This window comes from Falco punctatus, assembly GCF_963210335.1.
Source record: "Falco punctatus genome assembly, chromosome: 4".
In the NCBI taxonomy this organism is placed as follows: domain Eukaryota; kingdom Metazoa; phylum Chordata; class Aves; order Falconiformes; family Falconidae; genus Falco; species Falco punctatus.
In genome coordinates, this window is record NC_137583.1 from 17,744,370 (window position 1) to 17,770,708 (window position 26,339).

Consider the following 26,339-nt stretch of genomic DNA (forward strand, 5'->3'; position numbering starts at 1 on the left):
AATGTCTGGGGCCAAGTTACCTCTCGTTTATCCAGCTTGAGTGAACGCAACTTCAGCCTGCAAAGTCCCAGCTCTCCTCCATCGGGTGACAGTGACACCAGATGGCAGCAGTGGCCTTCGGATCCCAGCAGCTCTGCCAGTTCTGAGCAAAGATGCAGGCAAGTGTTTCTCCGCATCCCAGATATTTTGAGGACAGCATCTCTCTGTGCTCTCCTTCGCTGGGGCTCAAGCAGCATCCATATGGGCTGTCAAAATATAATTGCACCGAGTATCTATATGCTGTAGTTTTTTAGTATGTCAAAATGACACACAGACTCCAACTTAAAAAGGCAAGAAAGAAAATTTGTATCTTCAGCTGTGCTTTAATTAATCATTTTGTCATGGCTTTGATGGCTTTAGTGCTGCATTGGCAGGTGAAAGCAAAGATCAGGATTTTTGAAGGTCACGGGGATTTTTGGGTGCCTGGTTAAAATGACTGCTAACTTTGATCATCTGTTTGCTGAGGGGCTTCTCGTTGATCACTCAGGACTTGTGGCATCCCGTCTTTGACCCTCGCTCTCAAGAGGGTTTGGAAGACATTGGATGGTGCTGGCTGCATCATCGAAGAGCCTCCTGCTTGCTGTGCTACAGCACGGGTCCTGCCACTGCCCCCCCTGCCAGCAAAGTCCTCAGTGTGGTAGCATGAAAACCATGGCAGAGACCAAGGGCTGGCCCAGGAGGCCACAGGCTGTGTCAGGACGTGGGTTTTTGGCCATGCATTCGCCTAGCAAACCTCCTTTGCAGGTGTGAAATATGGGGCCCTGTGCAATGCTCCCCAGGCAGAAATAGCCTCAGCCACTGCAGACCAGGTGGGAGATGGGGTGTGGGGTGCGTGTCCTACGGGAGAGGCCAACTACAAAGCTGTAAAGGGGAGGAGAGATCCTCACAGGTCAGGTAAAGATGGCTTGATTTGGCTGCCTGCATCTCAGGAGAATTTCAGGACATGCGATGAACCATACCAACATGCAGCAAAGCAAAATATTGCTTACTCCACTTTTTTTTTTTTAATAAATAAATCAATTGAAGAAAGTTACATTAATTCTCTGGGCAGCAGTTTATTCTCTCATTTAAAACTACTGTGTTGTAGTGCTTTAATCTCCTGAATGAGTTTTGTTTATGATGACACCCAAATATTTATTGATTTTTTTTGTTGGCCTGGGGGCTATCAATTTACCTGTTAGCCACTGGATTACTCCAGGAATTAGGTTACTAACTGCAAACAGAAAAAGAAAAAAACCCAAACCCAACTCGGCTGATTGATTTTTCTGTGTGCTTGGGCAGAGAGTGCCAGCAAAGAGAAAGAGCAGAGCTAAATCCCATTGGCAGGGGGAGGACTTGTTTCTGATGGACAAAAATGGAGAAAGCAAAGTAAGTGCTGACGGCAGCCCTGTCTGCACTGGACAGGCTGCCTGGCTGTGCTCGTTCTTTGGATTTCTGAATTACCAAAGCCCAATTAAAACGGTAGTAAGTAATTAGTAATTCACACTGGCACACTTTAAAATAATGAGTATTTTAAGCAGCCTGGCAGTGAGAAGAATTCCGTTCAACAGTGGAGATGGACTTTTTAGGTTAAATAAGAGAAATACTGAAACAGCGCAGGAATCCTGCTAATATGCTGTCTTCCTTCTCTTAGATACTTATAACTGCGTTTTAGCCTCTCTGCTACTCATGCTGACCTGGTTTGTAAACAGAAATAAACCATTTCAGCTTAATTTATGCAGGGTAGTGACCCTGCAAGTAGCAGGACAGGAGATCTGGGTTAAGCTTTCTCTCAACCTGTGGCCAAGAGCTTGGGAAAATTCAGATTTTAAGCAAAACCTCTGCAGTCAGGAAAATCTCAGAAATACCAGTAGTTGCGGATCACAGACTTAGTTTCTTTACCCACTTCCACTACCCCTGAGCAAACCACTGGATTGGCTTCTAGGTGTGCCCATCGCAGCCAGGATGAGCCTGGAGGGGCTGGGATGCACACTTCTCAAAGTGTTATACTGGAACACAAAGCCCCTTCAGAAAGGACTGGCAGTGTCTGCTACACACTAATACCTCAAACACCTGATTAAGCTCACTAGATACCTTTGCCATAGAAATAAACTACCATTTAGAGCAGAGGCCACATTATGGCAGCCAGGCTGAGCCGGCTGAACCCTGCTCTTGAGTTACCAGCACTTACAACTGGCTGTATAACCCGAAAGCAACTGGAAGCATGTGAACAAAATTGTGTGCGTTCCTAACTGAAAGGGGAGCTCGCATTAGCTTTGGATAGCAATAGTGTTTCAGTTTTGCAACTTGGGATGCTAAGAAGGTGCTGCAGCATATTGCCTTGTAATAACATGAAGCAAAAGCTCAGCAAAAAGTCTGTGAACCAGATAAGATTGATTAAACAATTTCTAACCAACGGGGTTGCACATAAAAATTTTATTAAAACCTCAAGTGCTAAATTTATTTCCTGGGTCTGTCACCGCTATTTTTTTTTTATTCAGTAGTGATAATTACTACATTAGAAATTAAATGAACCTCATATACTACATCTTTCAGACCTCCTAGGAGAGTTGTGAAAGTGATTTAGGGAAGTGAATGTGCTATTGTGCCTAATCAAGTTACAGTAATTGTCACCTATAATTTTAACTTGACTGCTATGTGTTTAATTGGAAGCTTTACCTTTGGTTTTTTGTAACTGAGCTTCTCTGTGACTGTTTTTCTACTTTCTATCCTCTACCAAAACCCACTGACACAGAACAAATAATTGCATACAGCTGTGCAGTTAAGAGCATTGCTGTTTGCTACCACATTGGCTTCTTCTTCATCAACCTGATGTGTTGCAGCATCAGGTGATTCTCCTTGTGAGACCAGCACCAGGTTGTCTCCCTTGAGATTATAATCACAGCTGTATAGCTATCAGTAGCAATAAAGGGACTTTCTGGCCCTAGATCCTTAGCAGGACTGCAAGTATTGCAGTACTCTGGGGATCACAAAGTTAAGCTAAGTCCTGCGACTGTCTTATGTGTGTTGGGGTAAAAGCCAGTGCCCTGCATAGCTACCAAAATATCTGTAGCTCTTTCTGAGGGTGCTGACTTTCAGCAGCATAGAGCCAGGCTGACATGGCTCTGTGTGGCCCCTGGCTCTGTATGTGTTTGGTCAGAGATGCTTCCCTTATCCTGATGCCCCTAATGAGGCTGCAGCTTGTTTCCGCAGTGAGCTCTGCAGGACAGCAAACTGCCCAGCAAGCCAAAGGGTTTACAGGACAGTACCAGGGGGCCTGCAGGTGAGTGGCAAAGTAAGATGCGCTGGAGCAAAAGGCATACCAGTGCTTCTCAGCAAGACCCCAAGCTACCTAAGGCTGGAAGCTGGGTCAAGGGTAGGCCTGTGGAGGCTGCTAACACCTCTTCCCAAACACACGCATGGTCTGAGACTTGGGCAATTGCTCTGGTCGCTCAGCTTTAAAACAGGCCTGCTTGTTTATCTTTCCCTTTTCTTGCTAAAGAAATGTGTCTATGTGCATCTATATATGACTTCAGCATGCAAGGAGACAAAGTTTCTTGTGGATTTAGGGAAAATGGTGATGATTATGAGCATGGAAACTCTAAATGGTTCATCTGACTATTGATCTTCAGCCCTCTTGGATGCTTGCCCAATATCAGATTGAAGAATGGGGCTGTTTCTGACCATACCTACTCAACATCATGTAATACTTGCCCCGCTGGAGTCACATAATGCATAAACCCTGTTCAATTTAGATTGGGATCAGGCCCTCCATTTTAACAGAGTCTGCTATGAACCCTTAAAGATCAAGAAAGGCTGTGTTATGTTGATGCAATTAATGGATGTTATTTGAAACTATTTTATCGCTGTAACACTCATAGAAATTATTGTGCTTGTGTGGCTTTGCACTCACATTCTGGAGCGATGTGTGTAGAATAGCAGTAACCTTGTCCCTGAATAATTCATGTTGTTTGTCAGCCACTTTTTAAGCCTTTCTGCTTAACCACAGTAGATTAGCATTTTTGTTGCTTTTTTAATCAAAGGTTTGGTGTGAGGGGAAGGGAGAGTGTCGGTTTTCTTTTTAGCTTACTTTAAACACTTCCCCAGGCTTTTCAGTATGCAACTTAGCTATTCAAATTGGGATATTTTGGCCTTAGAAGCATTTTAGCTAGCTCTTAGGCCTGCTACATTATACAACTTTCTAGTAAATCATGAATAAGTTGAAAAGCTATAGAGCTTTCTTCCTAATTTCTCAAGGGTCCTTTTACTACCCAATTTGTTTTCATCCCATGTTATTTACTGACTAACTCTAATCAACTCTGGTATTGTTCTGGTCCGCAAGTGTGGGAAGGTTTGGCAGGTAATGTGTGGCAACACAGGGAGTTTGAAAGATCCTGGCCTTGAGATGAATATATTGTTGGTTGGAAATTGGACTGCATTCATTACATGCTGGAGTTCTCCTGAGCTTTGTCTTCCAGTAAGGATGCTCCACTGGTGTAAAACAGCAAAGCCCTGTTAGGGTTCTGAAGTGATGCTGAGTTGCACAGCTGCAGTTCAGAAATACTTAGCCTCAAAATCAACAGGATGAAAGTAAAAGCCAAAGGTCTGGCTCAAAGCAAAATGAGAAGGAAATGCCAGCCTTGGCAAAGGCAGGGCTGCAGGAATATTTTCTTTGCTTCTACCCTGGGGTTGTGCAAAGTAGCAGTTGGGGTTTTTTTTCTTTAAACTAAAAGTGAAAATTTGAATCAGTGATCCCATTAAGCATCCACCCTGTATACCTCAGGAAAAGAGGACAACAGAGGTAAGACGAGGGGTTTGCAATACCACTAGCTGATGGAATGACAGTAGGAGGTAGCCCATTGACACTAGCCTGACACCTTGGCTGGGAGCTCCTTCTGTCTAAGAGGTCACTGAATCAGTGACACAGCTCCTCTGACTGTCTGTGGATCCACACCAGCCCTTTGTGTCTGAGTAAACTAAACCCACTGGCATGCAACAGCAGCCAAGTCCTGTTGGCAAGAGTGTGAAGGGGAGTGTGTTTGGGTTGTCGTGCTGACAGATTTAACAGAGCAGTGTTGACATGTGTGGAGAGCTCTATGGACATATTTGGTGAAGGAGAGGTTGGAGTGAGATCACTACTGTAGGAAACAAAGTCCCTGTCTCTGCAAGGCGTTCCTGCTCTCCACTGTTGTGTGTGTTCCCTTTATTTTCCATTCTCTTTCTTTCACACTGAATTTCCTCTGACATACCAGGTGAGGTCTGGCAGGGGATGGGGTGACAAGTCAGTACATGGCCACAGCTGTTTGAGTGTGGAGCACTGTGGTGTGACAGTCACAGCTCCTCTGGCACTTAGAATTAGCTTGTCTCCTTTTTGCAACTGTTACTTCTTTTCATTCCTTCTCTACGTCATAACATTTAAGAAACAAAACCAGGATGCTGTTGGAAAACCAAATGGATTTTGAAAGAGACTGCTGTGTTAAATCCCAGACATTGTAATACAAAGTTTTCCATCAAGCTAATTTTCCAAAATGCTGGCACTGAGTTTCTCTTCCTTCCCTTATTGACACTGTTCAAGCCTCTTCTCCTGGAACTGCAGCTCATTCTGTCATGCACGGTTGCCAAGAGCCAGTCCACAGCTCCCACACTGACATGTGGTTGAAATGACAGCTCCAGCTTTCACACGCTGGTGCACTGTAGTCACTGGGGAGTTTCTCTGTTCCTGTTCCACTATTAGGTTTCAAACCTCCCTGCTGAGTAGCTGTCCTCAAGTCACATCAGGTAAGCTTAGCTATGCATTGAATTCAGAGAGTGGAACTAACCCCACATTTCAGCTTCAGATAGAGGAGAACAATGAGACGGGGAGCTAAGCCTGGCCTCTGCCTGAAAGGTAAGGTTTTTCATTTATTAAAAGAAAAAGGTGCCCTACGGTTGTGTGCTGTATCCAATTCCAGGTCTACTTCTATTTAGCTGAATGCCAGGCCTATATATTTGAGGCAAAGTATGGACAATACATAATGAATTACACATAGGTCTAAATTCTGTGTACTACGTTTAACGTGTATGTTTTGGTTCATTACTTTTGAATAGGAAAGCTATAATGCCAGAATCAATAGTCTGCATATAAATTTAGGAAGCTACAGAAAAATATTGCCATTAGCAGACAGGAGCCAACCTCAAAGCTTTTGCTTTCCCAACTTTCTGTCACTGAAAGAATTAAGTTCTGCCCCCAAGTTTCATCTCCACCACTCTGTGGAGAAGTGACTGGCTCATAGTGAATTTCCCCCCAGCATTCCCTTTGCCTCAAAGGGGCATTTATATTGACTATGATAGAACAGAGTTTACATTTTTTTTAATGATAAAAAGATGAATCTTTACTCAGATCTGAATTTATAAAATCTTTATTTATAAAGATTTGAATCTTTTAGCTGAAATGAGCGGATATGCTAGCTGCTAAGAATGGTACTTGATTGTCTTAGAGGTCCCCAAAGTGCACTTGCTATTTTCTTTGGCAACTAGAGGAAAACTTTAATTTCCCCTCATTTGAAATGTAAAAAGAATGGTGAATAAGAGTGACTACCCTGAGATCTTGCCTGCATAGCGCATGCTAGAAATGAGAGCAGTCTCTGCAAGAAGAAAGTGGCGTTAAAATTACTTTCCTTTTTAGCATTTATACTATTGCTATGATTAGTAAAAGAACTGAGCTGAGTGTTCTTCATGCCTAGGATAAGCAAGCATGAAAAATCTGAAAAAGGAATGAATGTCCTAACTCATTTTCTCTGCCCTTCAATTCCCATGTTCCTTGCGCTGCTGACAACGCTTTGCCTTCCAGTTCGTTAGCGGGAGTGATGGGCCATCTCCCAGCAGATGGAGGAGCACTTCCCCAAGTCAGGTCTTGGGAGGGATTGATAAACCTGCTCAGGAGCTGCTACACATGGCCTGAATATTACACAAGGAGCCCATGTGCATGCAGGACCCTAGCTGGCCCAGCCACACCTGCATTCACGTCTGTAGGCTTGCTTTCTGGCTGATCAGCAAGCTCAGTTTTGGAGGCACATTAAGACTTCTAAATATAGTGCAGATGTAGCAGTGATGGATCCTCCACGGTGAGTGCTTTCCTCCTCTCCAGTGTGGCTGTCTCAGATTTCCTATGGGAACTGTATGTCCTGTGCTTGCTTTGCAGGTGACTCAGGGCAAAGCCATTTAGTTCATGGTGAGTGCATGCAAAAGGCGGGGAAAAAAGTGGTGAATCAGGCCCTTGGGTCTTCTAGCTGTGCATGTGCTGAATGCCCTGTCCCGGGATGAGGCAAGTAACGCCTGCTGTATGGAGCTTCTGTGCACTGGTGGGCATATGCTATGCAAGACTTAATGTGATACCACAAAACAAAACAAAAGGCAAGAGAGTCCCCATTAAGAGGGGTAGACTTCTTCAGCTAAGCATCTGACCTAGCACCAAAGGGCTACTTAAAAAAAAAAAAAATAATCTGTATGTGTGGTCCTTTGAGATGTAGTCTCTAAAGTAGAGCTTCCCATTCCTCCACATGCCAGATCATCATCTTGGCTCTCCTGCGGTGCAGTCTCTTGGCAGACCTTGCAGTTCCCTTCTTTATGCAACTGATGGATTTTGCAAGTGTCTTTTACCATGTGCTGTCCCAGTAATTAAAACTGGTCACAATCTCATCAAGATATAACTAATTCCAGATTGTTTCTTACTGTCCTCCTAAGGAGGGCTGAGTGCAAGAACTCGTATGGTTCAAATGGAAATGGTTGTGTGAAGCTCAAATGAGTGCTAAATACAGAACAAGGGGCTGGGGGGGCACCACAGCTGGCAGTTTCAGCATTTCAGCACAGCACGGTCACATCCTGAGCCTGACAAATAAGGATCCTGTCTTCGACCCCAGTGTGGCCTTTGGTAGTTGTTCTTAAATTTGTGTAACAGACCAAAAGGATTACGATTAATATGACTGGATGTTATGGCAGGATAATACAGGTGTCTATATACGAGCCTCTGCTTTTGTTTATATGTCAGTTTACCATCTAATTATCAAACAAGCCTAGGAAATTTCAGTAGTCAAAGACAGTGATATTCAGTGTGATTTTTTACATGGTCAGATAAGTGTTGGAAACCCTTCCCCTTCCCACCCAATAGCAATAAAATTGAATGCCTTGCTAGCTCCAAGTATCATATGAACCATTTTATCTTAACTATTTTTGCTTGGAAAGTTCTTCTTTATTCTATTAGGTTAAAGAGCAGGCATGTTGTCTCAGCACAGTTAAATCCCACAGCTTATTACCATGAAATATGTGAGCTTAGAGGATATGAAAGTGTTCCATCCAAGAGGATATGAAAGTGCTCTGCCCAGAGAGAGTTCAAGGCCTCTTGTATGAGGAACACGGTTCCAGGCTTTAAAGCTGTACCATGTGTCAGGATTTTCAAAAAGGCAGTTCTCAAAATGGCCTTTTAAACTGGCTATTATTTCCCATATATCATCAAGACAGACTTTTAGAGGAGAAATCAAGACACCAGAAAGAATTCAGTTTGGAAGGGTTCCTCTGCTTCAGAGGTGCAATGGCAGGATGTGCAGGGACAGTCCAGCTAGCTGCAATCTGACTGGCCTAGGGACCCAAGCGCCACTCAATCATTGAAGCTTTTGGAGCCTAAATGGAGTGGCTGGTCTGTATTGCAGCCGGCATCACTGCAGCTTTACTGTTGCTAGTATCTCCTCGGGCCAGACTAAAGCTGAGTAACTGCAGTTAGACGTAGCCTTACTTGGCAAAAAAATTAGTGAGCAAAGCCTGTATGACCTTCTTTGGGGGACAGTAGGGGTGAAATGGGGGGAAATCCTTACTGTTCATCTTACTGCTTTAGACTCCAGAACAAGTAGTCTTCCTTTTTCTGTTGTAATGCAGTATTTGCAATTTCTAGGAATCCACCTTCTGAGTTCCAGTTATCTGATTTATTCTGTTGCACAGAGTTCAGAGGAAATAACCTTTCATTCTTTCTAATACATAACCGTTAAATACACTTTTATAGTCAATAACAGACTGGCCATTCTCCCTGGACCTCAGCTCAGTGTCCCTCCATTCAATAATAAACCTATTGACCACAATGAGAAAAGAATTTAAAGCCATGAACGGAAAATAAAAATTGCCAGTACTCAGAAATGTATATGAACCGTTTACATAAACAGTCAAATATTCCAAACTGAATCCATAGAATATATATTATGTAATTGAATTTGGGTGGGTCAAGTAAATAAGGGCAAGAAATGAGACATCAGTATCACAGCCTGTTACTTAAAAGATCCCCTAATGATATTATTATGTATTAAACTTATTTCCTTATGAAAACTGACACATTGGGCTTTCCTCTTACAAGAATATTCATGTTATCCATTACCCTTTCAAGGATGTTAAGATTGTTTATGGTTGTTACCTTTCTTCGTTCAGTGAATAGGTTTGTAACACCACACTGTCCCATCTTGTTGCCAGATAGTATTGACTCAAAAATAGCCATTAAAAGTTAGATGTCTGAGACACTTTTTTACTATTTTTTTTAAGCAGTAGGCTGCCCGAGTTATCAAAATGACTCCAGTGTGTTAAGCTTCCAGTGTTCTTCAGGCTGAAAGTGTGAAAGGGAGAGATACTTTCCTTCTTGTTGCAGCTCCAGGGATTGTCTTTTCCATATTCAATTTCTTTACAACACAAAATAAGTTACTGAAGAGAGAAAAAACTGAAAAACACAGCAGCTCTGAGTGATGACTTAGAAATGGCCTAGGGATACAGGATGGTGTCGAGTGATTCAAGTTTACTGTACTCTCCCTAAAAAGAAACAAATGTGGCTGCAGCTATGCCAGCTCCCCCAGTTAAGAAGGAAAACTAGTTTGCTCTTAACCTTCTCAGCTTGTTCTAGGCTGAAGAGCTTTATGTTTTGCTCTCCCCCTTCTCTAAACATCTGTGTTCTTTGAGATGTTTCTGTACCTTTCCTGCGGTTGAATCACATTCTGACTAGCGGCTGGATCAGTTTACATCTACATTACTGCATTAAAGTTCCAGCTCTTAATTGCTGGTTCTGGCCAGGCCATCAGTGACCTGTTATTTCTTTGGAGGTCTGTATGGGTTTTTCCATGCAAGCTACGAATTTTTAATAATGCACACACACGTAGGTAGGAGCAGAAATGGTTGGAGGAGATAAGGGGCAGCGATAAGTTATTGCACTTCTCTGTTGTTACCTCTTCCACCACTGCAAGGGTCTGTTTGATTTGGGCTGTCTGGAAGTAGAGGCAAGGTAGCCAGAAGGGTTTGGAGATCAGATTAAACTACTGCTGAAATCTAGTTCTGGAGACAAGGTCGGAAACACACCCCTTTCTGCTCTGGATGGGGCATATATTTCCCCTTTGTGTGTGTTGTTTTACAGAGTGGTCAAGAAGCCTGGGGGATATGGGCCATGTTTGCTGGGCATAGGGATTTCAGAGACTCCAGGTCTGACGTGCAGTGTTTGTTCCAAATAGCTGGGAAGCTAGTTGTTTTTAAATTGGTGCTTTTAAACACGGCTTTTAGGAATAAGAAATTAAACATGCACAGATTTGCATGAAATACCAACAGAAATACTTTACCCACAAGAGGCTAGAGTTAATTCAGACTCAATGAATGCTCTGGTAGTGCCACATTTTCTGTTGGCAACCAGGGCTCTGATGCACACCTCAGTAACACAGCCACGAGAAGCTTAAGGGTCCTGGCGTGTTAAGGAGGGATCATCATAAAAATACGATTAAAGACTTGACAAATCGGAACAGGGCTCATACTCTGTCTGTTGTAACCCAAACAGGGCTGCTTCCTTTGAGATCACTGTTGAGTTATACCTGCTGAAAAATGAGGTTTCACTGGGATCAAACTCACTGAATCTCCTCCTTCTGTCCCCTGTGTAGAACAGATCTGACAGAGTACAGATTTCTCATCTCTACACAGGTACCCAAGATTTCTCTGTCAGGCTCTTGGTAACCGCAGACTGCTCTTGCAAAACTTTATATTGATGGTGGATGAATGGGTATTTTGTTCTAAAGTGTCTGCTCCAGAATACATCACTGTCACATCACCTAAGCAATGCCAGTCGCCCAGATTTTCAGTAGCTGCTGGGACTCGGGAAAACAGTAGAGCTTGTCATTCTGAGATTAAGGAGGGATTAGCTGCGTGATTTCAGTCAGCCTTAAGAGAAAGGTTAAACACTTTGGGAGGAGGAAGTACATGTGTGTGCGTGCACATGTGTCTTCCAAAACAACAGATGGTTTCAATAAAGTTGCTCCTGCTGCTAGGAAGTGGCACTTCTTGACATTAGCAGAGCCATATCTCATCGGGGTTCTTGTTTCTACCAGCCTGTCTCAGCAAGGCCAAATCCACTGTACAGTATGGGGTAATCAGAAAGGCATTCCAGTATCTGCCCCATTAATTGCCCCTTGCCAGTCTTCCCTCTCTTCTGATGTAATGCCCACTGTGCTCAGTGTGGCAGGATCGATTGACTTTGAAGGGCATATTTCCCTAATGATCCGCAATTCCTCCTACTTAAACTGCAGCAAGAACTGTCTTTTTAAAGATTCTGCAAGAAATGTGATTTCTTAGAACTGCTAAACAAAAACCTCTCTGCTTCAATCAATGTATCAATGTATTAAATTATTGTGCAACTGAATTAATGTGCCCCTTGGTGACAGAATTGCAGAAAATGAGCAGTGTTTTATGCATTAAAGACCTACTAGTAAAAGATTGTTTTTCAAGGTTAGATTGTTCCACAGTGAATATCAAGATTTTCCTAATTAAAATATGAAGGGTTTTCAAAATGCAATTGTATCAGCTGCATCACTTCTCACAGATTAAAATACAGTACAAATTAGCATGTACAAATAACTGAAGTATTGTAAATATTAGTAATTGAGATGTATTTGGGAGATAGCAAGTAATATTAATATTTTTACTAGCATTGTATTTAAATTTAATAGTTAAACAATGTTGTTGGAAATTAATGGTTTTTTGTGTTTGGTTTTTTTTTCTTAAGCTCAAGAGGTTCATGGAAAAAGTGACCATTCAAAATGTTGCTGTAAAGGACTAAAAAGTCTTGTCAAGCTTCTGCAAACCTTACTTTCTTTGGAGTGTATGGCATGTGTGTGGGTAGGCTGGCCCTTCCTTTCATGTTGCCCTCCATTTTTCAGTGAAAAAACACCATACCGGGAGGGTCAGGAAAAAAAAGGAAAAGAGGCTACAGCGACCTCTTCCTACAATTTTAAACTAAACACAATAAACAAAATGAAAATGGAAATATTCACACAGATTAAAAAGTCTTCCCTTCTAAAGCTGCTTGAACAAACCCCTATTCATATTTTTCTTAATTTTTTTTGTCCAGTTGCATTTATTATCCTCATTTTGCTGGCAGGAGCCAGCAGTCTTATCTAACACTGTGTAGCAAGAGCTGGATCCTCCAGAAGTGCCCTGTGCATCATCGCTTGTGTAGCAGGAGCACTGAGGATAGTTCTGACTGTTCCCTACCATATGACCCAAACCAACAATTTGCCAAAGATACGATGCTCTCTTGGTCCCTGTACTGAAGGTAGATGAACCACAGTTCTCTAATTAACTTGTCCTGTAGGTGTAATGAAGGGAAACATTTTCAATAACTCCATTGTTTGTTCAAACTTTTTTTCTGGTACCTTCTAAGTTCTCAAATATCTGAAAAAGTGTGTATTTTGTTCATTTTCTCCTGAAACTTCTTCCTTCCCCTCTTTTCTTTCTTGGGCTCACGACAAAGACATTCTTTATTCTGAAGGCAAGAATCCCAGAATAAGCAGTGCCAGTTCTGAGTTCATAAGGGGGGCAATGTTTCTAATCACTTATAAAAGACAGACATGGACTCTGTGTTCTTTCTCAGCCCATATTATTTCATTTTTATTTTTGAACCTTTGGAATATCAAATGCGAAAACCCCCACTTTCTCCACCGAGTGTTTTCAGCTGTATGTTTTCAAGCTGTATCTGCAGGAATGATAAATTAGGTGTGAAATTAAACCATAACTGAAAGCATCCCAGTCCCTCAATTACCAGGATGTTTTGGATTCTTGCAAAATCTTAAAATGGTATCATCAGTTTCAGGGCATTGCTGACCAGAAGAATTAAAAAAAAGAAAACAAATTAAAAACATAAATAAAATAAACCTGACCCCACCCCCAAACCACCCTACCAAAAATTATTACAATAAAGATAAAAGAATTTACATCAATATATCTATTCACAGCTCCCCGTGGTCTCCTGGGAAGCCCAAATCCATGAAATCAATTGATCTCATCAACAGCATGCAGTAATTTAGTATCAGCACCAAGCCAAGAAGCCGATTTTCTGACTTCCAGTTCTATGCTCAAATACTGGGCCTGTATTGCTTTCCAGGCAAAACAGTGATAGAAGAGAGAAAGAAAAGGATGCAGAAGAAAGGAGCTGAACTCATTAAGCATCTTGTAATTTCTGAAATAACTGGTTCTAATATTTGTGTGTAATGCAAATGTCATTTATAATACCTAGCTTTAACATGCTAGGTGACTGCCATGGATTTCAAGGCAACTTGCAGAGGCAACATGCTTCTCATTTTGCACCTGAGAGATCCAGCAAGTAATAAGCAGAGCTGGGTGAAAAAGCCAGGTCCCTGGACTTCCATGGGAATGCTACACTGAGCTAAATATTCTGAGTGCTAGGGAGTGCTGATAAAGGTTTCCAGAGAGGGGAGTGGGTAATGGTGCATTATACTTGAGAGAGACTTCAGACTAAGAGAAAGTGCTGATAACAATGCCTTTTAAAGAATATTTACACCTGATTGTATGGCAATTTACTTGCTTCACCAAAAACCTTACAAAGGTAAGCTATTTCATGAAAAGCTTGCGCTCCAAAGTACCGGTTCAATGCGGTATCTATATTAAAAAACGTTCTCCATTTCACTTCTGCATTTTGAACACTAATCCAGCCTGGCCTAAGCATCCATACCAAAGGAAATGAACCGTATCAAGCAATGTCATTTGCTAAAAGGTAAAAGTGGATGCATTCTCCTTCCCTTTGTTTTATATTTCTAGGGACAATTTCACAGGCCATGCCACTGCTGAACGGGGAAATTGGAAAACTGCAGAATCAATTTGCAGACGTGAAGTTCTATTTTCTTTTACACCTCCTTCATCAGAGTCTCTATTGTTCCTGTGTTGTGTAGCATTATTATCGACAGCAGCCTGGACACCACTGATAATTGCTAAACTAGGGAAAAGCTATGCCTTGCAAGTGAAAGAAAAACCACACAAGCAGTAGTCAGATGATACTGAGTGGTACTACTGCCTTTAAACTCATCTACTTTAGAGCATTGGTAATGTACTCACACTACTATTTCTGAGGGAAATGTATTTTTTAAATATTATTTAAATTGGGTTTGGTTGCAGTTTTTTTCTTAACAAAACATCCCAGCTAAAAGCTGCAAAGTTCTATTAAATGTATTTTGATGACAACCAGAAAACTATACTGGACTTCATAGTGCTTCCATTCTTTGCCAATTCTTTTTTCATTAATTGTGTTTCACAAAGAAGAAAAAAACCCCAAACCCAAACCTCTTCCACAGCAAACTTCTGATGATGACTCAGTCACCAAGAATGAAGCCAGTGGCTGCTTGCTGTAGCAAACTGGAAGAGCTGGTGACTATCAGCCACTTGATCTCCAGGACAGGGAGAGAAGTGTGCTTTGTGATAACAGAGGCCACTGGCAACAAAATGGCTGCTTGTCTGCTGGAGTCATTCAGCTACTCTCTAAGAAGGACTCCTAGGGCTGACCTGGGTGGCCACAGTCTGCTGGCTGGTACAGACACTGGGAAAATAAAAGTCTCTCAGCACGACGAGCTTTCAGTCTAATTAGCCGACTACAAATTCTTCATTAAAAGTGAATTCAGCCTTGCACAGCTCTGGGTCTTGCATCCAGATGCTGCCCTGCCCCTGACCACATCCCCTCAGCATCAGGATCGCGACAGGAATTTTCTTTTCCCCTTTTGCCTGTTTTCCAGCAGTGACCACAGTGGCTGTTCTGCCTGGCCTGCTGCGCACACAGCCTCTGGGGGACAGCTACCCTTCAGGAGAGTTTGGCCCAGGAGATGCAGGTCAGCACGGATGTGAGGGAGGCAGTGCAAGCTCCGATGAAGCAGAAATTTGGGGCGGGGTGGGGAGTTTATTTATGCGGAGAGGCCATTTCTGTTGGGTGCCCCTGCAGAGGAGAGCGCTCCGGGCCAAGGTGCTGAGAACTGCCCACACACCCTTTGCCTCAGGCGCCCAAAATGGCCGCTCCTTCCTGAGGCGCGCCCTGCCCCCCTCGGTTGCTAGGCGACGCCCAGAGCGCGCGCCCCCCAGGTGCCTCCTGGGAGGGCCAACCCCCTCGGTTTCCCGCCCCCGCGGAACTACAGCTCCCAGCATGCCCCGCGCGCTCGGGACGGCACGCCGGCGGCGGGCCCCGCACTACATTTCCCGGCAGGCAGCGGGGGCGGCGGCCAATCCGCGCGTCCCAGGTTGGCCGGTGCGAGGAGCGGGGTTGGCTTCCGCGGTAGTAAGCGGGCCGCGGAGAGGGAGCGGCGCAGGGGAAGCAGCGCCGGTGACATTTCCTTTCGGGTCGCTCCCCCTCCCCTCTCCCGCTGCCGGAGCGGGGCCCCGAGAATGGCAGCGTTAGGAGGTTGGTGCGGCCGGGCCGCCGGGGCGAGGGAATGGGCTGCAGGCGGGGGGCGGTCAGTGGGGTGGGTCGCCCGGGGAGGGGGCGCTGCTGAGGGGTGTTGGGGCCTGTGTGTTGAGCGGTGAGGGGGGCGCGTCGGGCGGGGTGGTGTTGGGGTTTGAGGGGTGTCGGGGTGGGCGCTCCGTGGGGAGCACTGTGGGAGGGAGGGGGCGCTTGGGGTGAGGTGGGCTGAGGTGGCTGTGAGGGGTGGGCCCTAGGAGGCCCGGTGGGGCAGGGGTGCTTGGGTGTGGGGCCTGTAGTGTGGGGTGTCGCTTCCGGCTGGGGAAGGTGATAGAGGAGGGCGCCTGGGTGGTGTCTGTGGGGGATGGGGTCAGGGCTGTGAGGTAAGAAGGCGCCTGAGTGAGGGCCTGTGTGTGGGGAGAGAGCAGCACCGCCTGAGGGGAGGTGTGCGGTGGTGCTGGGCTTTGTTAGGGCGAAAAGGGTTTCGGTGAGGGACACCCCCTACATTCTGGTCTGCGTGAGGGGAGCTGAGCCTAGAGAGAAGTGTAGGATTGTCCCTGATGAAGGACCCCCATGAAGGTGTGTATGTGAGGAGTGGAGAAAGAAAAGGTGTCTGAGAAATTAATGTGGAGAGTATTTTGGGGTGCTGTCTAGGAGGAACAGAGTTAAAATTTTGAAGTGCAAGTGAAAGGAATATTAATAGAGGAAAACGATGTTTGGGACAGGAAAGGGAAAAGGAAAGTGATGAAAGTGACTGGGCAGGTTTTATGGGGTGAAAGCGGTAATGTTGGTCGTGCCAAGGATTAAATAAAAAATCTGGAATATAGAGGTGAGTATTCCAGCACTGGAAAATGCCTTCATCTTATGTGCTTATTGCCCAAGTGACTGGCAGGGTCAGAGAAGAACTATTTCACATCCTTTTCACTGTTAGAAAGTAACTTAAACTCTTCTGCAGTGGTAGTTAAATCAAAGTTTTCATGTACATCAAAGCTTTGCTAGGTAGGAAGCCTTGGAACTGATCTATCAAAGTATTATTTACTTGGAATTTGCTCACTAGTGATTAATGTTGTTTCTAAGTAAGTACAAGTACAAATTCCCCCCTTCCCTAATGATTGGTCAGTTTTGAATGCTGGAGCTCAGTTACTATGTTTAAAGTAAACTCTCCTGTTGTAAATACTACCTTTTAAGTATTTACCGTTGTATTTGAGGAGGGTGGGGGGAAAGGTGTTTTGAAGACCTTTTTCCTACCAGTATTTTGAAGAGACACTGACATTATTTGGCCCTAAGCTTGCCATGGGAAATGTATGCCCAGCAGCAGATCCCTACTGATTCAGTTGTGACTGTGTTCAAACCTGTGTCTGAATTCTGAGTAAGAGAAATTGCAACTACTGTATGTCACCACGAGTTAGAGTTTAAATCTCCTATTCATCATCAACATTGTTTGTTATCCTCTTTGCCCCTTTGTGTTGCCTAAAATTTGTTGGACGCATTCTCTGTTGCAGTCAGCAGCTTTACCTGATTTGCAGCTCTTACCCCCAATGATTATTTTTTTTTTTTTAGCTCTCCTTTGTTGCTGTTGCGTAAAAAATTTGTTGCTATTACAAAACAGATTTTTGTGCTTGAGATATTGCTCAATTTTCACTTTGGGTTTTACTTCATTAGGCATATCACATGTTACTTAGAAGTATATGCTCCACTTCGTGTGTTTTCACAGTGATATGTGAGCTCCTTCATACCTGAAAATTTCAAACGGTGATTGTGTTTTATTTGTAAAGAAAACCATGTAAACGCATATACAGATTTATGTGAATTTAAGTTTGCTGCCCAACATACTGCAGGGCTGTTTCTTCATGAGTCTATGCTATAAACCATTGCTTGTGTAAGCTGGGAGCCTTTCTCGATGAAAGTACATACATACAGACTTTTGTAATGGTGATGTAGGTTAGGGAAATATTTTATTCTGCATTCTTTGCTTTTCCCTTTTTTACAAGTCACTAAGCATCATGATTCTTGACTTAATTCCCCCCTCCCCAGTGATATGTAGTAAATATGTGAACTATTTATATGGGTTTTTTTCTTTAAATTAATGGATATAATTTTATAGGTTAATGATAATCCTACAGGTATATTGGGAAAAGAAAAAAAAAAAGAAATATTTGAGGTATCTTTATATCTTTAGCCTTGAAAATGTTAGACTTGCTCTTGATGGATGGTGACATTGAGAAGGTATAGAATAATAATTTGTGCTAATTCTTGTTCACGCATAGATTTTTTTGGTTTGTGTGGGTTTCCGGGGGCTGGGGGTTTTGTGTTGGTTGGTTTTTTTTTTGTTTTTTTTTTTTGGTTTTTTTTTGGTTTTTTTTTTTTTTTGGCTGGCTGGGTTTTGTTACTAAACAATTTCAATTTTACTTTGTAGAACCAAGTAAGTTTTCACAAACACTGAACGGAATTCCTTCTTCAAACACAGTCAGCAGTGGAATGGACCCCTTCCATGCTTGTAGTATTCTTCAACAGCTGAAAACCATGTATGATGAAGGACAGCTGACAGATATCGTAGTGGAAGTGGATCATGGGAAAACATTCTCCTGTCATAGGAATGTTCTTGCTGCAATCAGTCCTTATTTCAGGTACAACAGTCCATTGTTCTAGCGGTGATCAATAGTAGAACTATAACTTATTTTCATTAAATGAAAATTTTAAAAAATCACGCCCATACTAATATTCCATGTAACTGTTGAGAATATAGTGCACCCGGTAAGTAAAGATTATTGTTCACTTAACGTCAATGAATTATCAGTGTCTGTTTTATCAAAGGAGAGTTTCATTAGAGACTGTCACATGATTTTAAAACCCAAACAAAATATAAATGCTTCCAGTTTTGAGGGTATTTTAAATAAGTAACAGGGTATTTAAACTACTTGTTTTCTTTTATATTTATGAAATAACATATTGAAAGTTGGATATGTCAAGAGCTTTTCTTGTAAACTCTGTGAATTTTAATATGGGGTTAGTGAGATAATTAAGCAAGAAATTCCAGCTTGCCACTTTTGTTTCAGTAAGTATAGAACTGATTTTGAATTTAGGTACCCAAACAGGACAGTGTAACATCAGTGATAAATGTATTTGTGCTGATATAAGGGCAAAAACTGGGATTAGCTGTGCAATATAATTTCATTTCTTATACCTGTAGTTAGAAGGTAATTACAAATAAACTGCTAAATATTTTTCTTTTGTAGATCTATGTTCACTAGCGGCCTTACAGAGAGTACCCAGAAAGAAGTTCGTATAGTTGGTGTTGAAGCAGAGTCAATGCATTTAGTATTGAACTATGCATATACCTCCAGAGTAATGCTGACAGAGGCCAACGTTCAAGCTTTGTTCACTGCAGCTAGTATCTTCCAGATCCCTTCCATACAAGACCAGTGTGCTAAATATATGATCAGTCATTTGGACCCACAGAACTCCATTGGGGTGTTTATCTTTGCTGATCACTATGGTCATCAGGAACTCAAAGACAGATCACAAGACTACATTCGTAAAAAGTTTCTGAGTGTCACCAAAGAGCAAGAATTTCTTCAGTTAAGAAAAGACCAACTGATAAGTATACTCGACAGTGATGATTTAAATGTGGACAAAGAAGAACATGTTTATGACAGCATTATAAGGTGGTTTGAGCATGAACAAAATAAGAGAGAAGTGCACCTTCCAGAAATATTTGCCAAATGCATCCGTATGCCTCTGTTGGAAGAGACATTTTTAGAGAAAATCCCTCCCGTGTTTGCACAGGCTATGGCCAAAAGCTGTGTACAAAAGGGACAACATAGTGCCAATGGCTATACACAACGGCTTGGAATGACCGCTTCTGAAATGATCATATGCTTTGATGCTGCCCACAAACACTCAGGAAAGAAGCAAACAGTGCCTTGTTTAGATTCGGTCACAGGGAGAGTGTTTAAACTATGCAAGCCACCAAATGACTTGAGGGAGGTTGGAATTCTTGTGTCTCCTGATAATGATATTTATATTGCGGGTGGTTACAGACCAAGCAGCAGCGAGGTCTCCATTGACCACAGAGCAGAGAGTGATTTTTGGATGTATGATCACTCTGGCAATAGGTGGATTCCGAAAGCTCCTTTGTTGCGAGCCAGAATAGGCTGCAAATTGGTTCATTGCTGTGGTAAACTGTATGCAATAGGTGGTCGCGTTTATGAAGGAGATGGACGAAACTCACTCAAGTCTGTGGAGTGTTATGACAGCCGAGAGAACTGTTGGACGGCTGTCTGTCCAATGCCGGTAGCAATGGAGTTTCATAGTGCTGTGGAATATAAGGATAACATCTATGTTTTACAGGGTAAGGTGATTTGACTGATGATATGGTGTTTTATCTCAAGTGGGGATTGTTCAATGTGATTGTCCGTGCTCTCTTAAGCAGCCCAGAAAACCCCAAGTTTCCTGGACATTAAAACAGTGCCCTGGGAGAACAGGGTGGGAGGAAAGCTAGGGAAAGCAGTGGGCGAGGAAGAGTGAGGCTGCTGCTTGAGTTCTCATGCTTTGGGAATGTGTCACTAAGTTATAGTATTGAGTTATTGCACAAACAGCAATTTTGGTGGTGTTCTAAGTCAACAGTATAGTATTAAATTTTACTGTGAAAATTCTTTATTAAATCTGGGTGAAATGCGCTAACATTGAAGAAAAGATACTGTCCTATGAAAAAGCACTTTGCATTTTATTTAGCTAAACCAGTGAAAATTCCTGGTGTCTGTGTTCTTGGTGACTTGTAAAAGTCTATTAACCACTGTAAGCCTTTGTTTCCTGCCCTACTCTGCTTTTTGAGGTCATCCTGGTAACTAAGAAAGATGATGTATCTCCTTCTAGTTAGCTTTGTTTCTTTGGCCAGTAATTACAGTGCTACCTTTACATCCTTCTGGTGAATTATGAGACTTATTCTTGTATTAGATACTGATTCTTAAATGAATAAAAACAATGATTATGGGAATGGATCAAATAATTTATTCTTCCCTTTTTTATTTATGAAGTATATATTATATGTATGCTTGAGCCAGATAGCAGTCTACAGAAGTGCTGACTGGTCTATGAGGCTGTAGTAAAGAGTCCCAAGAAGTAGAAAGAAAGGAGGAGGTGGTATCTTGGTTATGTTTTGCTAAGGGCCATGTCTGTAAACACCTGCAGAAGTTGGGGTCTTAGATTCATACTAACTCCTCCTCTGGATCACTCTCCATACAAAGCTGGACCACGGGAAGGAAAAAGGATAGAGAATACTGTAAGGTCACTGTTACTTGCTGGAAGAAGTCAACCTGATCTTTTGACTTTGCATTCCTGCTACTCAGTAGGGGTGGTGGGCTTCCACGTGATTTGCAGAGAGCTTTCTTCTAGTGTTTCTGCGTGAGGTTTGACTCATTGGTTGTGACTTGAGCAAGTTCTCTCTGTCTGTCTCTTCTGTTGGGTCAGACATCTGCTTTAGGTGGTTAAAAAGGAATGCTGAAGAATATTTAACTTGGTAGACTACTTGTTCATTTTTCTAAACATGTCCTAGAACTGCTAAAAAGTGGGTATTACTACAACCTGTAGAATAGGAGCACATCTTCATTACAACTTCTAGCTGTGCTGATTCTGTGCTTCAGTGGTTTAAACGACAACCTTATGCTCACATAAACAAGCAAGCTACTTTGCTGTGCTAACCAGCAAATTATAAATATTTGTGTTATGGGAAATAAGCAACTTTTCTATTTGAGGTAGATAAAACCTTGATTGAGTTGTGCTGAATTAGTATAAAAAGTTAACTTTCAATAATTTTTCTAGAGAAGCCTCATAAGGTTGGGAGTAGTCAATAAGGATTGATGAGAGTGTTAAAATGCCAATGGAATGTAAGCATCAGTCGTAGGATATTACACCGTGGAGCAAAAATGAATAATCAAAAAATGTGTTATCTGTAAGACTTAATCTCTTAAGCTATGTTCCACCCATTTTTCTGTATTATTCCTGTATTCTTTGTTATGTTTGAGGTGCTGAATCACACAGCAGCTTGGTTAAAATTCCTAATACAGCTGTGTGAAATTATATATGATTTGAATTATGCTAATATTTGGCAAATGTTAGGCCTTTCTTCCCCCGGGCTTTACAGAAGACAAGGTGGTCTTTATCCATGTTCTCTTCATCAAGTTTGCAGAGCATGAGCTTTCAGTCATCTGAACTTCCATTATATACAGTCTATAGATGCTAATCTGTGCAGTCAACAGAAGAGGTGTTTTATAATCTAATTACAAAATGAATGATGAATCAGTAGCTTCATCCAAGTTTTCACCTGGCATCCTTTTAAGCAAATCAGCCTAAATGTGTAACCTGGCCACCTGATAAAAGTAGCTTCAAAATCTGTGTGTAGTACAAGACACAGTTATTTGCTTAGATTTAACAACTTTCAAGCACTGAATTCTGAGACTCCACAGTCTGTAGATGATACGTTTTGAAGATGTTAAAGAATGAAACAAACACTTCAGACACTTCAAGACTGGAATCTTGAAAGGTTTTGACTCAAATTACTAAGCATGTTTTAGAAGGTAGTAAAGGATAGCTAGGAAATGTGTAAAACACGATTTCTGATATGCTTCAAATGTCCATTTCTTCAGCTGGAGTAGAAACGCAAATTAGTTTTTACTCATACTGTTAATATTTTTGTAATGCATTTGGAAGAAGGCAGGCGATGGTGCTAGGTTTTCTGTTATGGAATCAAGGCTTTTAAAAACTAGTAGACTGCTTCTGTCTGTGGAAGAACATACCTGAAAGTTTAGTGGCTGCACAATTACTGTTCTGGAAATGAAGCATAAGTTATGTTTTGTTTTTCCATCTCTCTTTTCAGGGGAATTTTTTCTCTGCTATGATCCTCAGAAGGATTACTGGGGATTTTTGACCCCAATGACTGTGCCTAGAATCCAAGGCTTGGCAACTGTATACAATGACTCCATCTACTACATAGCTGGAACCTGTGGAAACCATCAACGTATGTTTACCGTAGAGGCCTATGACATTGAACAAAATAAGTGGACTCGAAAAAAAGACTTTCCATGTGATCAGTCCATTAATCCATATATAAAACTTGTACTCCTCAAAAATAAACTCCATCTCTTTGTCAGAGCTACTCAAGTCACTGTTGAAGAACATGTTTTCAGAACCAGCAGGAAGAATTCACTCTACCAATATGATGAGATTACTGACCAATGGCAAAAAGTATATGAGACTCCAGATAGGCTCTGGGATTTAGGCCGGCATTTTGAATGTGTTGTTGCTAAATTGTATCCGCAGTGTCTTCAGAAAGTTATTTAATTTTTTTTTTTTTCAGTAACAGGCCTTAGTGATTTCAGTGGTAATCTGATGCTAGAGAAAACATGTCTTAAAAGAAAACAGAGAAATTCTGTCAGTATTTATTGTAAGCTGAAACAGACAGTTTTTTGTATGGGGATGGGTGCTCTTTAAAGGTTGCAGTCTGGGGAGGGATTACTGGTTCAGTTTCATATTTTCTGATATTTTCCTGGGAAATGAGAAGGAGGTTACAAAGTGCAATTATCAGCATTTTTTTTCTGGTAAACACTTAATCATGTCATACTAGAGGGGTGTTTTTGAGAGCAAATTAAGTGGAAGAGCCAGGATAACTATGCACTACAGTAAAAGAAAATCTAGCGTTAATAGCTAAGGATGTCCAAGATGTTTTGAAGTGACTTTTCTTTTTTTTCCTCTCTCTTTTTTTTTTTTTTTTTTTTTTTTTAATACGGGTAAAATTTGAGGCAATATCACTAAGGTGGTTTTTTTATATGTTTTAGATTGAAAGTACATATAGGAATGATAGATCCTGATTCATAATGATTTTTTTGTACTGTTTTTGAAATCTGCTAAGATGTTTATAATGATGTTTGTGCACTACAATTTGAGAGGAAAAACTCAAGTCAGAATTGGAACATGGAGTACCTTGTACTGAACAGAGGCCTGTTCAGATTGCTGTACCACTTCCAGTCTGTAGATTTTTGTTGAAAGTGAGCTTAATGATGGGGAGGGAAATCCCAACACTATTTTCTGCCACACCGATGTAGTGCTGTAAAAACATTTTTTTTTTTTTTAAACACTGCTTAAAACCTTTTTTTCATCCCATAAAGGGCTTTAATCCAAAAGTTGATGGTGCTAGTACATTTATACTACTTGTTTGTCTGAAATAGGCTAGCCTTATGCTACTGTTTAAGACTGCCTGTTATTTTTCATGGAGTATGTGTCTGTCTTCAGGCCCTGTCCTGTCATCATATTGTCTTTTTTAACATAACATTTTTACTGCAGTGGTATTCTTGCACAGAATGGTGACAGGATATGGCCTTAATAATACTGTTTTTTTTTTTTTTTCTTTTGTGTGGACTGTTCATTCTGTCTCCACTGAAGTACAGTGCTATGTGCAGAGTTGGCATGTGCTGTAGTAATTGGGAAAAGTGTGGCTTAACTTTACAAATTATTTTTTTCTCCCCACAATCAAGCCCTCAAATACCTTTTATGTCATTCTAATCTACAATGTGAAAATTTGCACTACTGAGCTGTCTTCATTATCCAGTGTATTACAGAAAAATTGACAATGTGTCCATGGCTTCAGTAATCTTAAATGCAGATACACAATAGGAATCCAATATATTGCAACACTTCTCTGTATGTATTTACCATTTAGCTTATTTTTAAGATTTAAGTAAGGTCAAAGTTCAGCCTCTACTACAGTAGTGAAAACTGGATTTAAAAGGGAAAAGATGAATCCTAAAACTGTCAGCTGTAATTTGCCAGGTTTAATTTGTTACAGCTCTAATTTTTGCAGAGCTGTGAGTATGTTATCTTACTCTTCCCTATTTTCTCAAATTGACCTAAGTAAACCAGTTAACTTGAAACGGCAGTGGCCATCACTGGCTGTAAGTGCTTACCATTATCTGGTTTAACAGCTGATACTTCAGTAAGCCAAATATTTAGCTCATTGTTTATCCCCCTGGCATGGCTGAGGATTTGGATAATGTTTGTTTACTGTGTGGTCTTACTGTTCCCAAATGGAATTTTTCTAATACACAAAAATACTCGCCTGGTTCTATTTCTTAATTCTTGCACAAAATGTTTAAAAGGCAAAAACAAAAAAACTGTGAAATGAATAGGAAAAAAAATATGCCTCTCTGCATTACATACCTCATTTTCCAGAGATTCACCAAACCGCTGCTTTGAAATGCGAGCGCCTGAATTTTTTGTCTGAAGTTGAAGTTGACAATTCTTGCTAAGACTGCATTTTCCAACAGTGTTGAGGTGTGTTGTTTCTTTGTGTAGTTTTCTTCTGGCTACTGATTTATATATAAATTCATAGCCAAGAATAGGAGTTTGTTGTTTGTTTGGTTTTTTTTTTTTAAAGTACACTAATTTTAGTTTTAAAGTTATCCTTAGTCCTTGGCTAGCTCTCTGCGCTGTTGTAGGCCTCTAGCTGCAAGCTTTCTGAAGCACCCTCCCTAACAGTGTTGCATTTGTGTGTAAAACCATTTTTTTTGCGAAGTGTTATGTAACTTTTCTTGTTTTTTGTTTTTTTAAGCTTGGTTGAATATTTACAAGACTTCTTGCTGCTTTTTGACAATCTTCTATATTTATTTAGTAGAACAAATTTCAATATATTACTTGAAACTATGAAATAGGATTGAGTTAGCAATTGACTGGTCATGTGATGTATAGAAGTACAATATGCTGTGGTTAATTCTGCAGTAGGTTTGTTAATTTTGTTTATCTGCACTAAAGTAGGAAGATCTCCATTCTGTTTAACCATTCAAACTGAGGGTGTGATCCAAGTCTGTAATGTGTTTAAAAGCTAAATCCTGGAACTTGCCGTGGGAGTAGAATATACTAAATCTTTTGCATGAGGAGTTTGTTGAGACAGTAATGTAGCTGTGACATTTTGCCAATTCTTACATGCTTTTACATTTTGCTGAAAGTCAGATTCCCGGTAAAGTTTTGCTTTAGAGTCGGGCTTAAGTAAACTTGCACAGCACAAAAAAAAAATTAATTAAAAATAATCGCACCAAAGGTACTGATATTTAAAAAGTAATCTGTACACTTTCCCCACTTGATATTTTTTCTGCATTCATTTATTTCCCTTTATTAAATGAATTTCTAGCATTGTAAGGACTTACGTGAGTGTAAATCTTTTTTCCAAAATTATTAGCTTCTTTGGAGGGAAACATTTTGTGATTTCCGCTTGATTCCATCAGTAAAATTTCTAATAACTAAAAGCAGTTTTGGTGCACCAATCATGCAGCGTGTGTATGTTCTACAAGAAATCGAAGAGCTCCCTATTCGTAAGGCTGTTTAGAAATGGCATCCAACATTCAGTGCTCAGGTATGTTAGTAAGAAGTACTGTAGTCCTATGAGGGCAAATGTGTGGATTTTTAAACATTTTGCCATAATTGCACAATTTTGCATTTTTACTTAATGTCATGTTATGTTTCTTAAAATAAACCTATTGTTGAAATACAATGGAGTTCAACTGCTTTTGTGATAAATCTCTTGTGTGCATTCAGGAGAGTAAATCAGTAAATTCAAGAAAAT

General features: G+C 41.2%; 1 protein-coding gene across 1 annotated transcript; it reads left to right on the plus strand.

Annotated features, from left to right (window-relative positions):
- The first annotated feature begins 1,319 nt into the window (after nt 1-1,319).
- KBTBD8 (kelch repeat and BTB domain containing 8) lies at nt 1,320-26,271 on the plus strand. Its single transcript, XM_080382985.1, has 4 exons — nt 1,320-15,733; nt 18,147-18,357; nt 18,967-20,081; nt 22,605-26,271. The coding sequence occupies exons 1-4, from the start codon at nt 15,718-15,720 to the stop codon at nt 23,066-23,068; spliced, it is 1,806 nt and encodes a 601-aa protein (XP_080239111.1). The 5' UTR covers nt 1,320-15,717; the 3' UTR covers nt 23,069-26,271.
- Nucleotides 26,272-26,339: the final 68 nt, after the last annotated feature.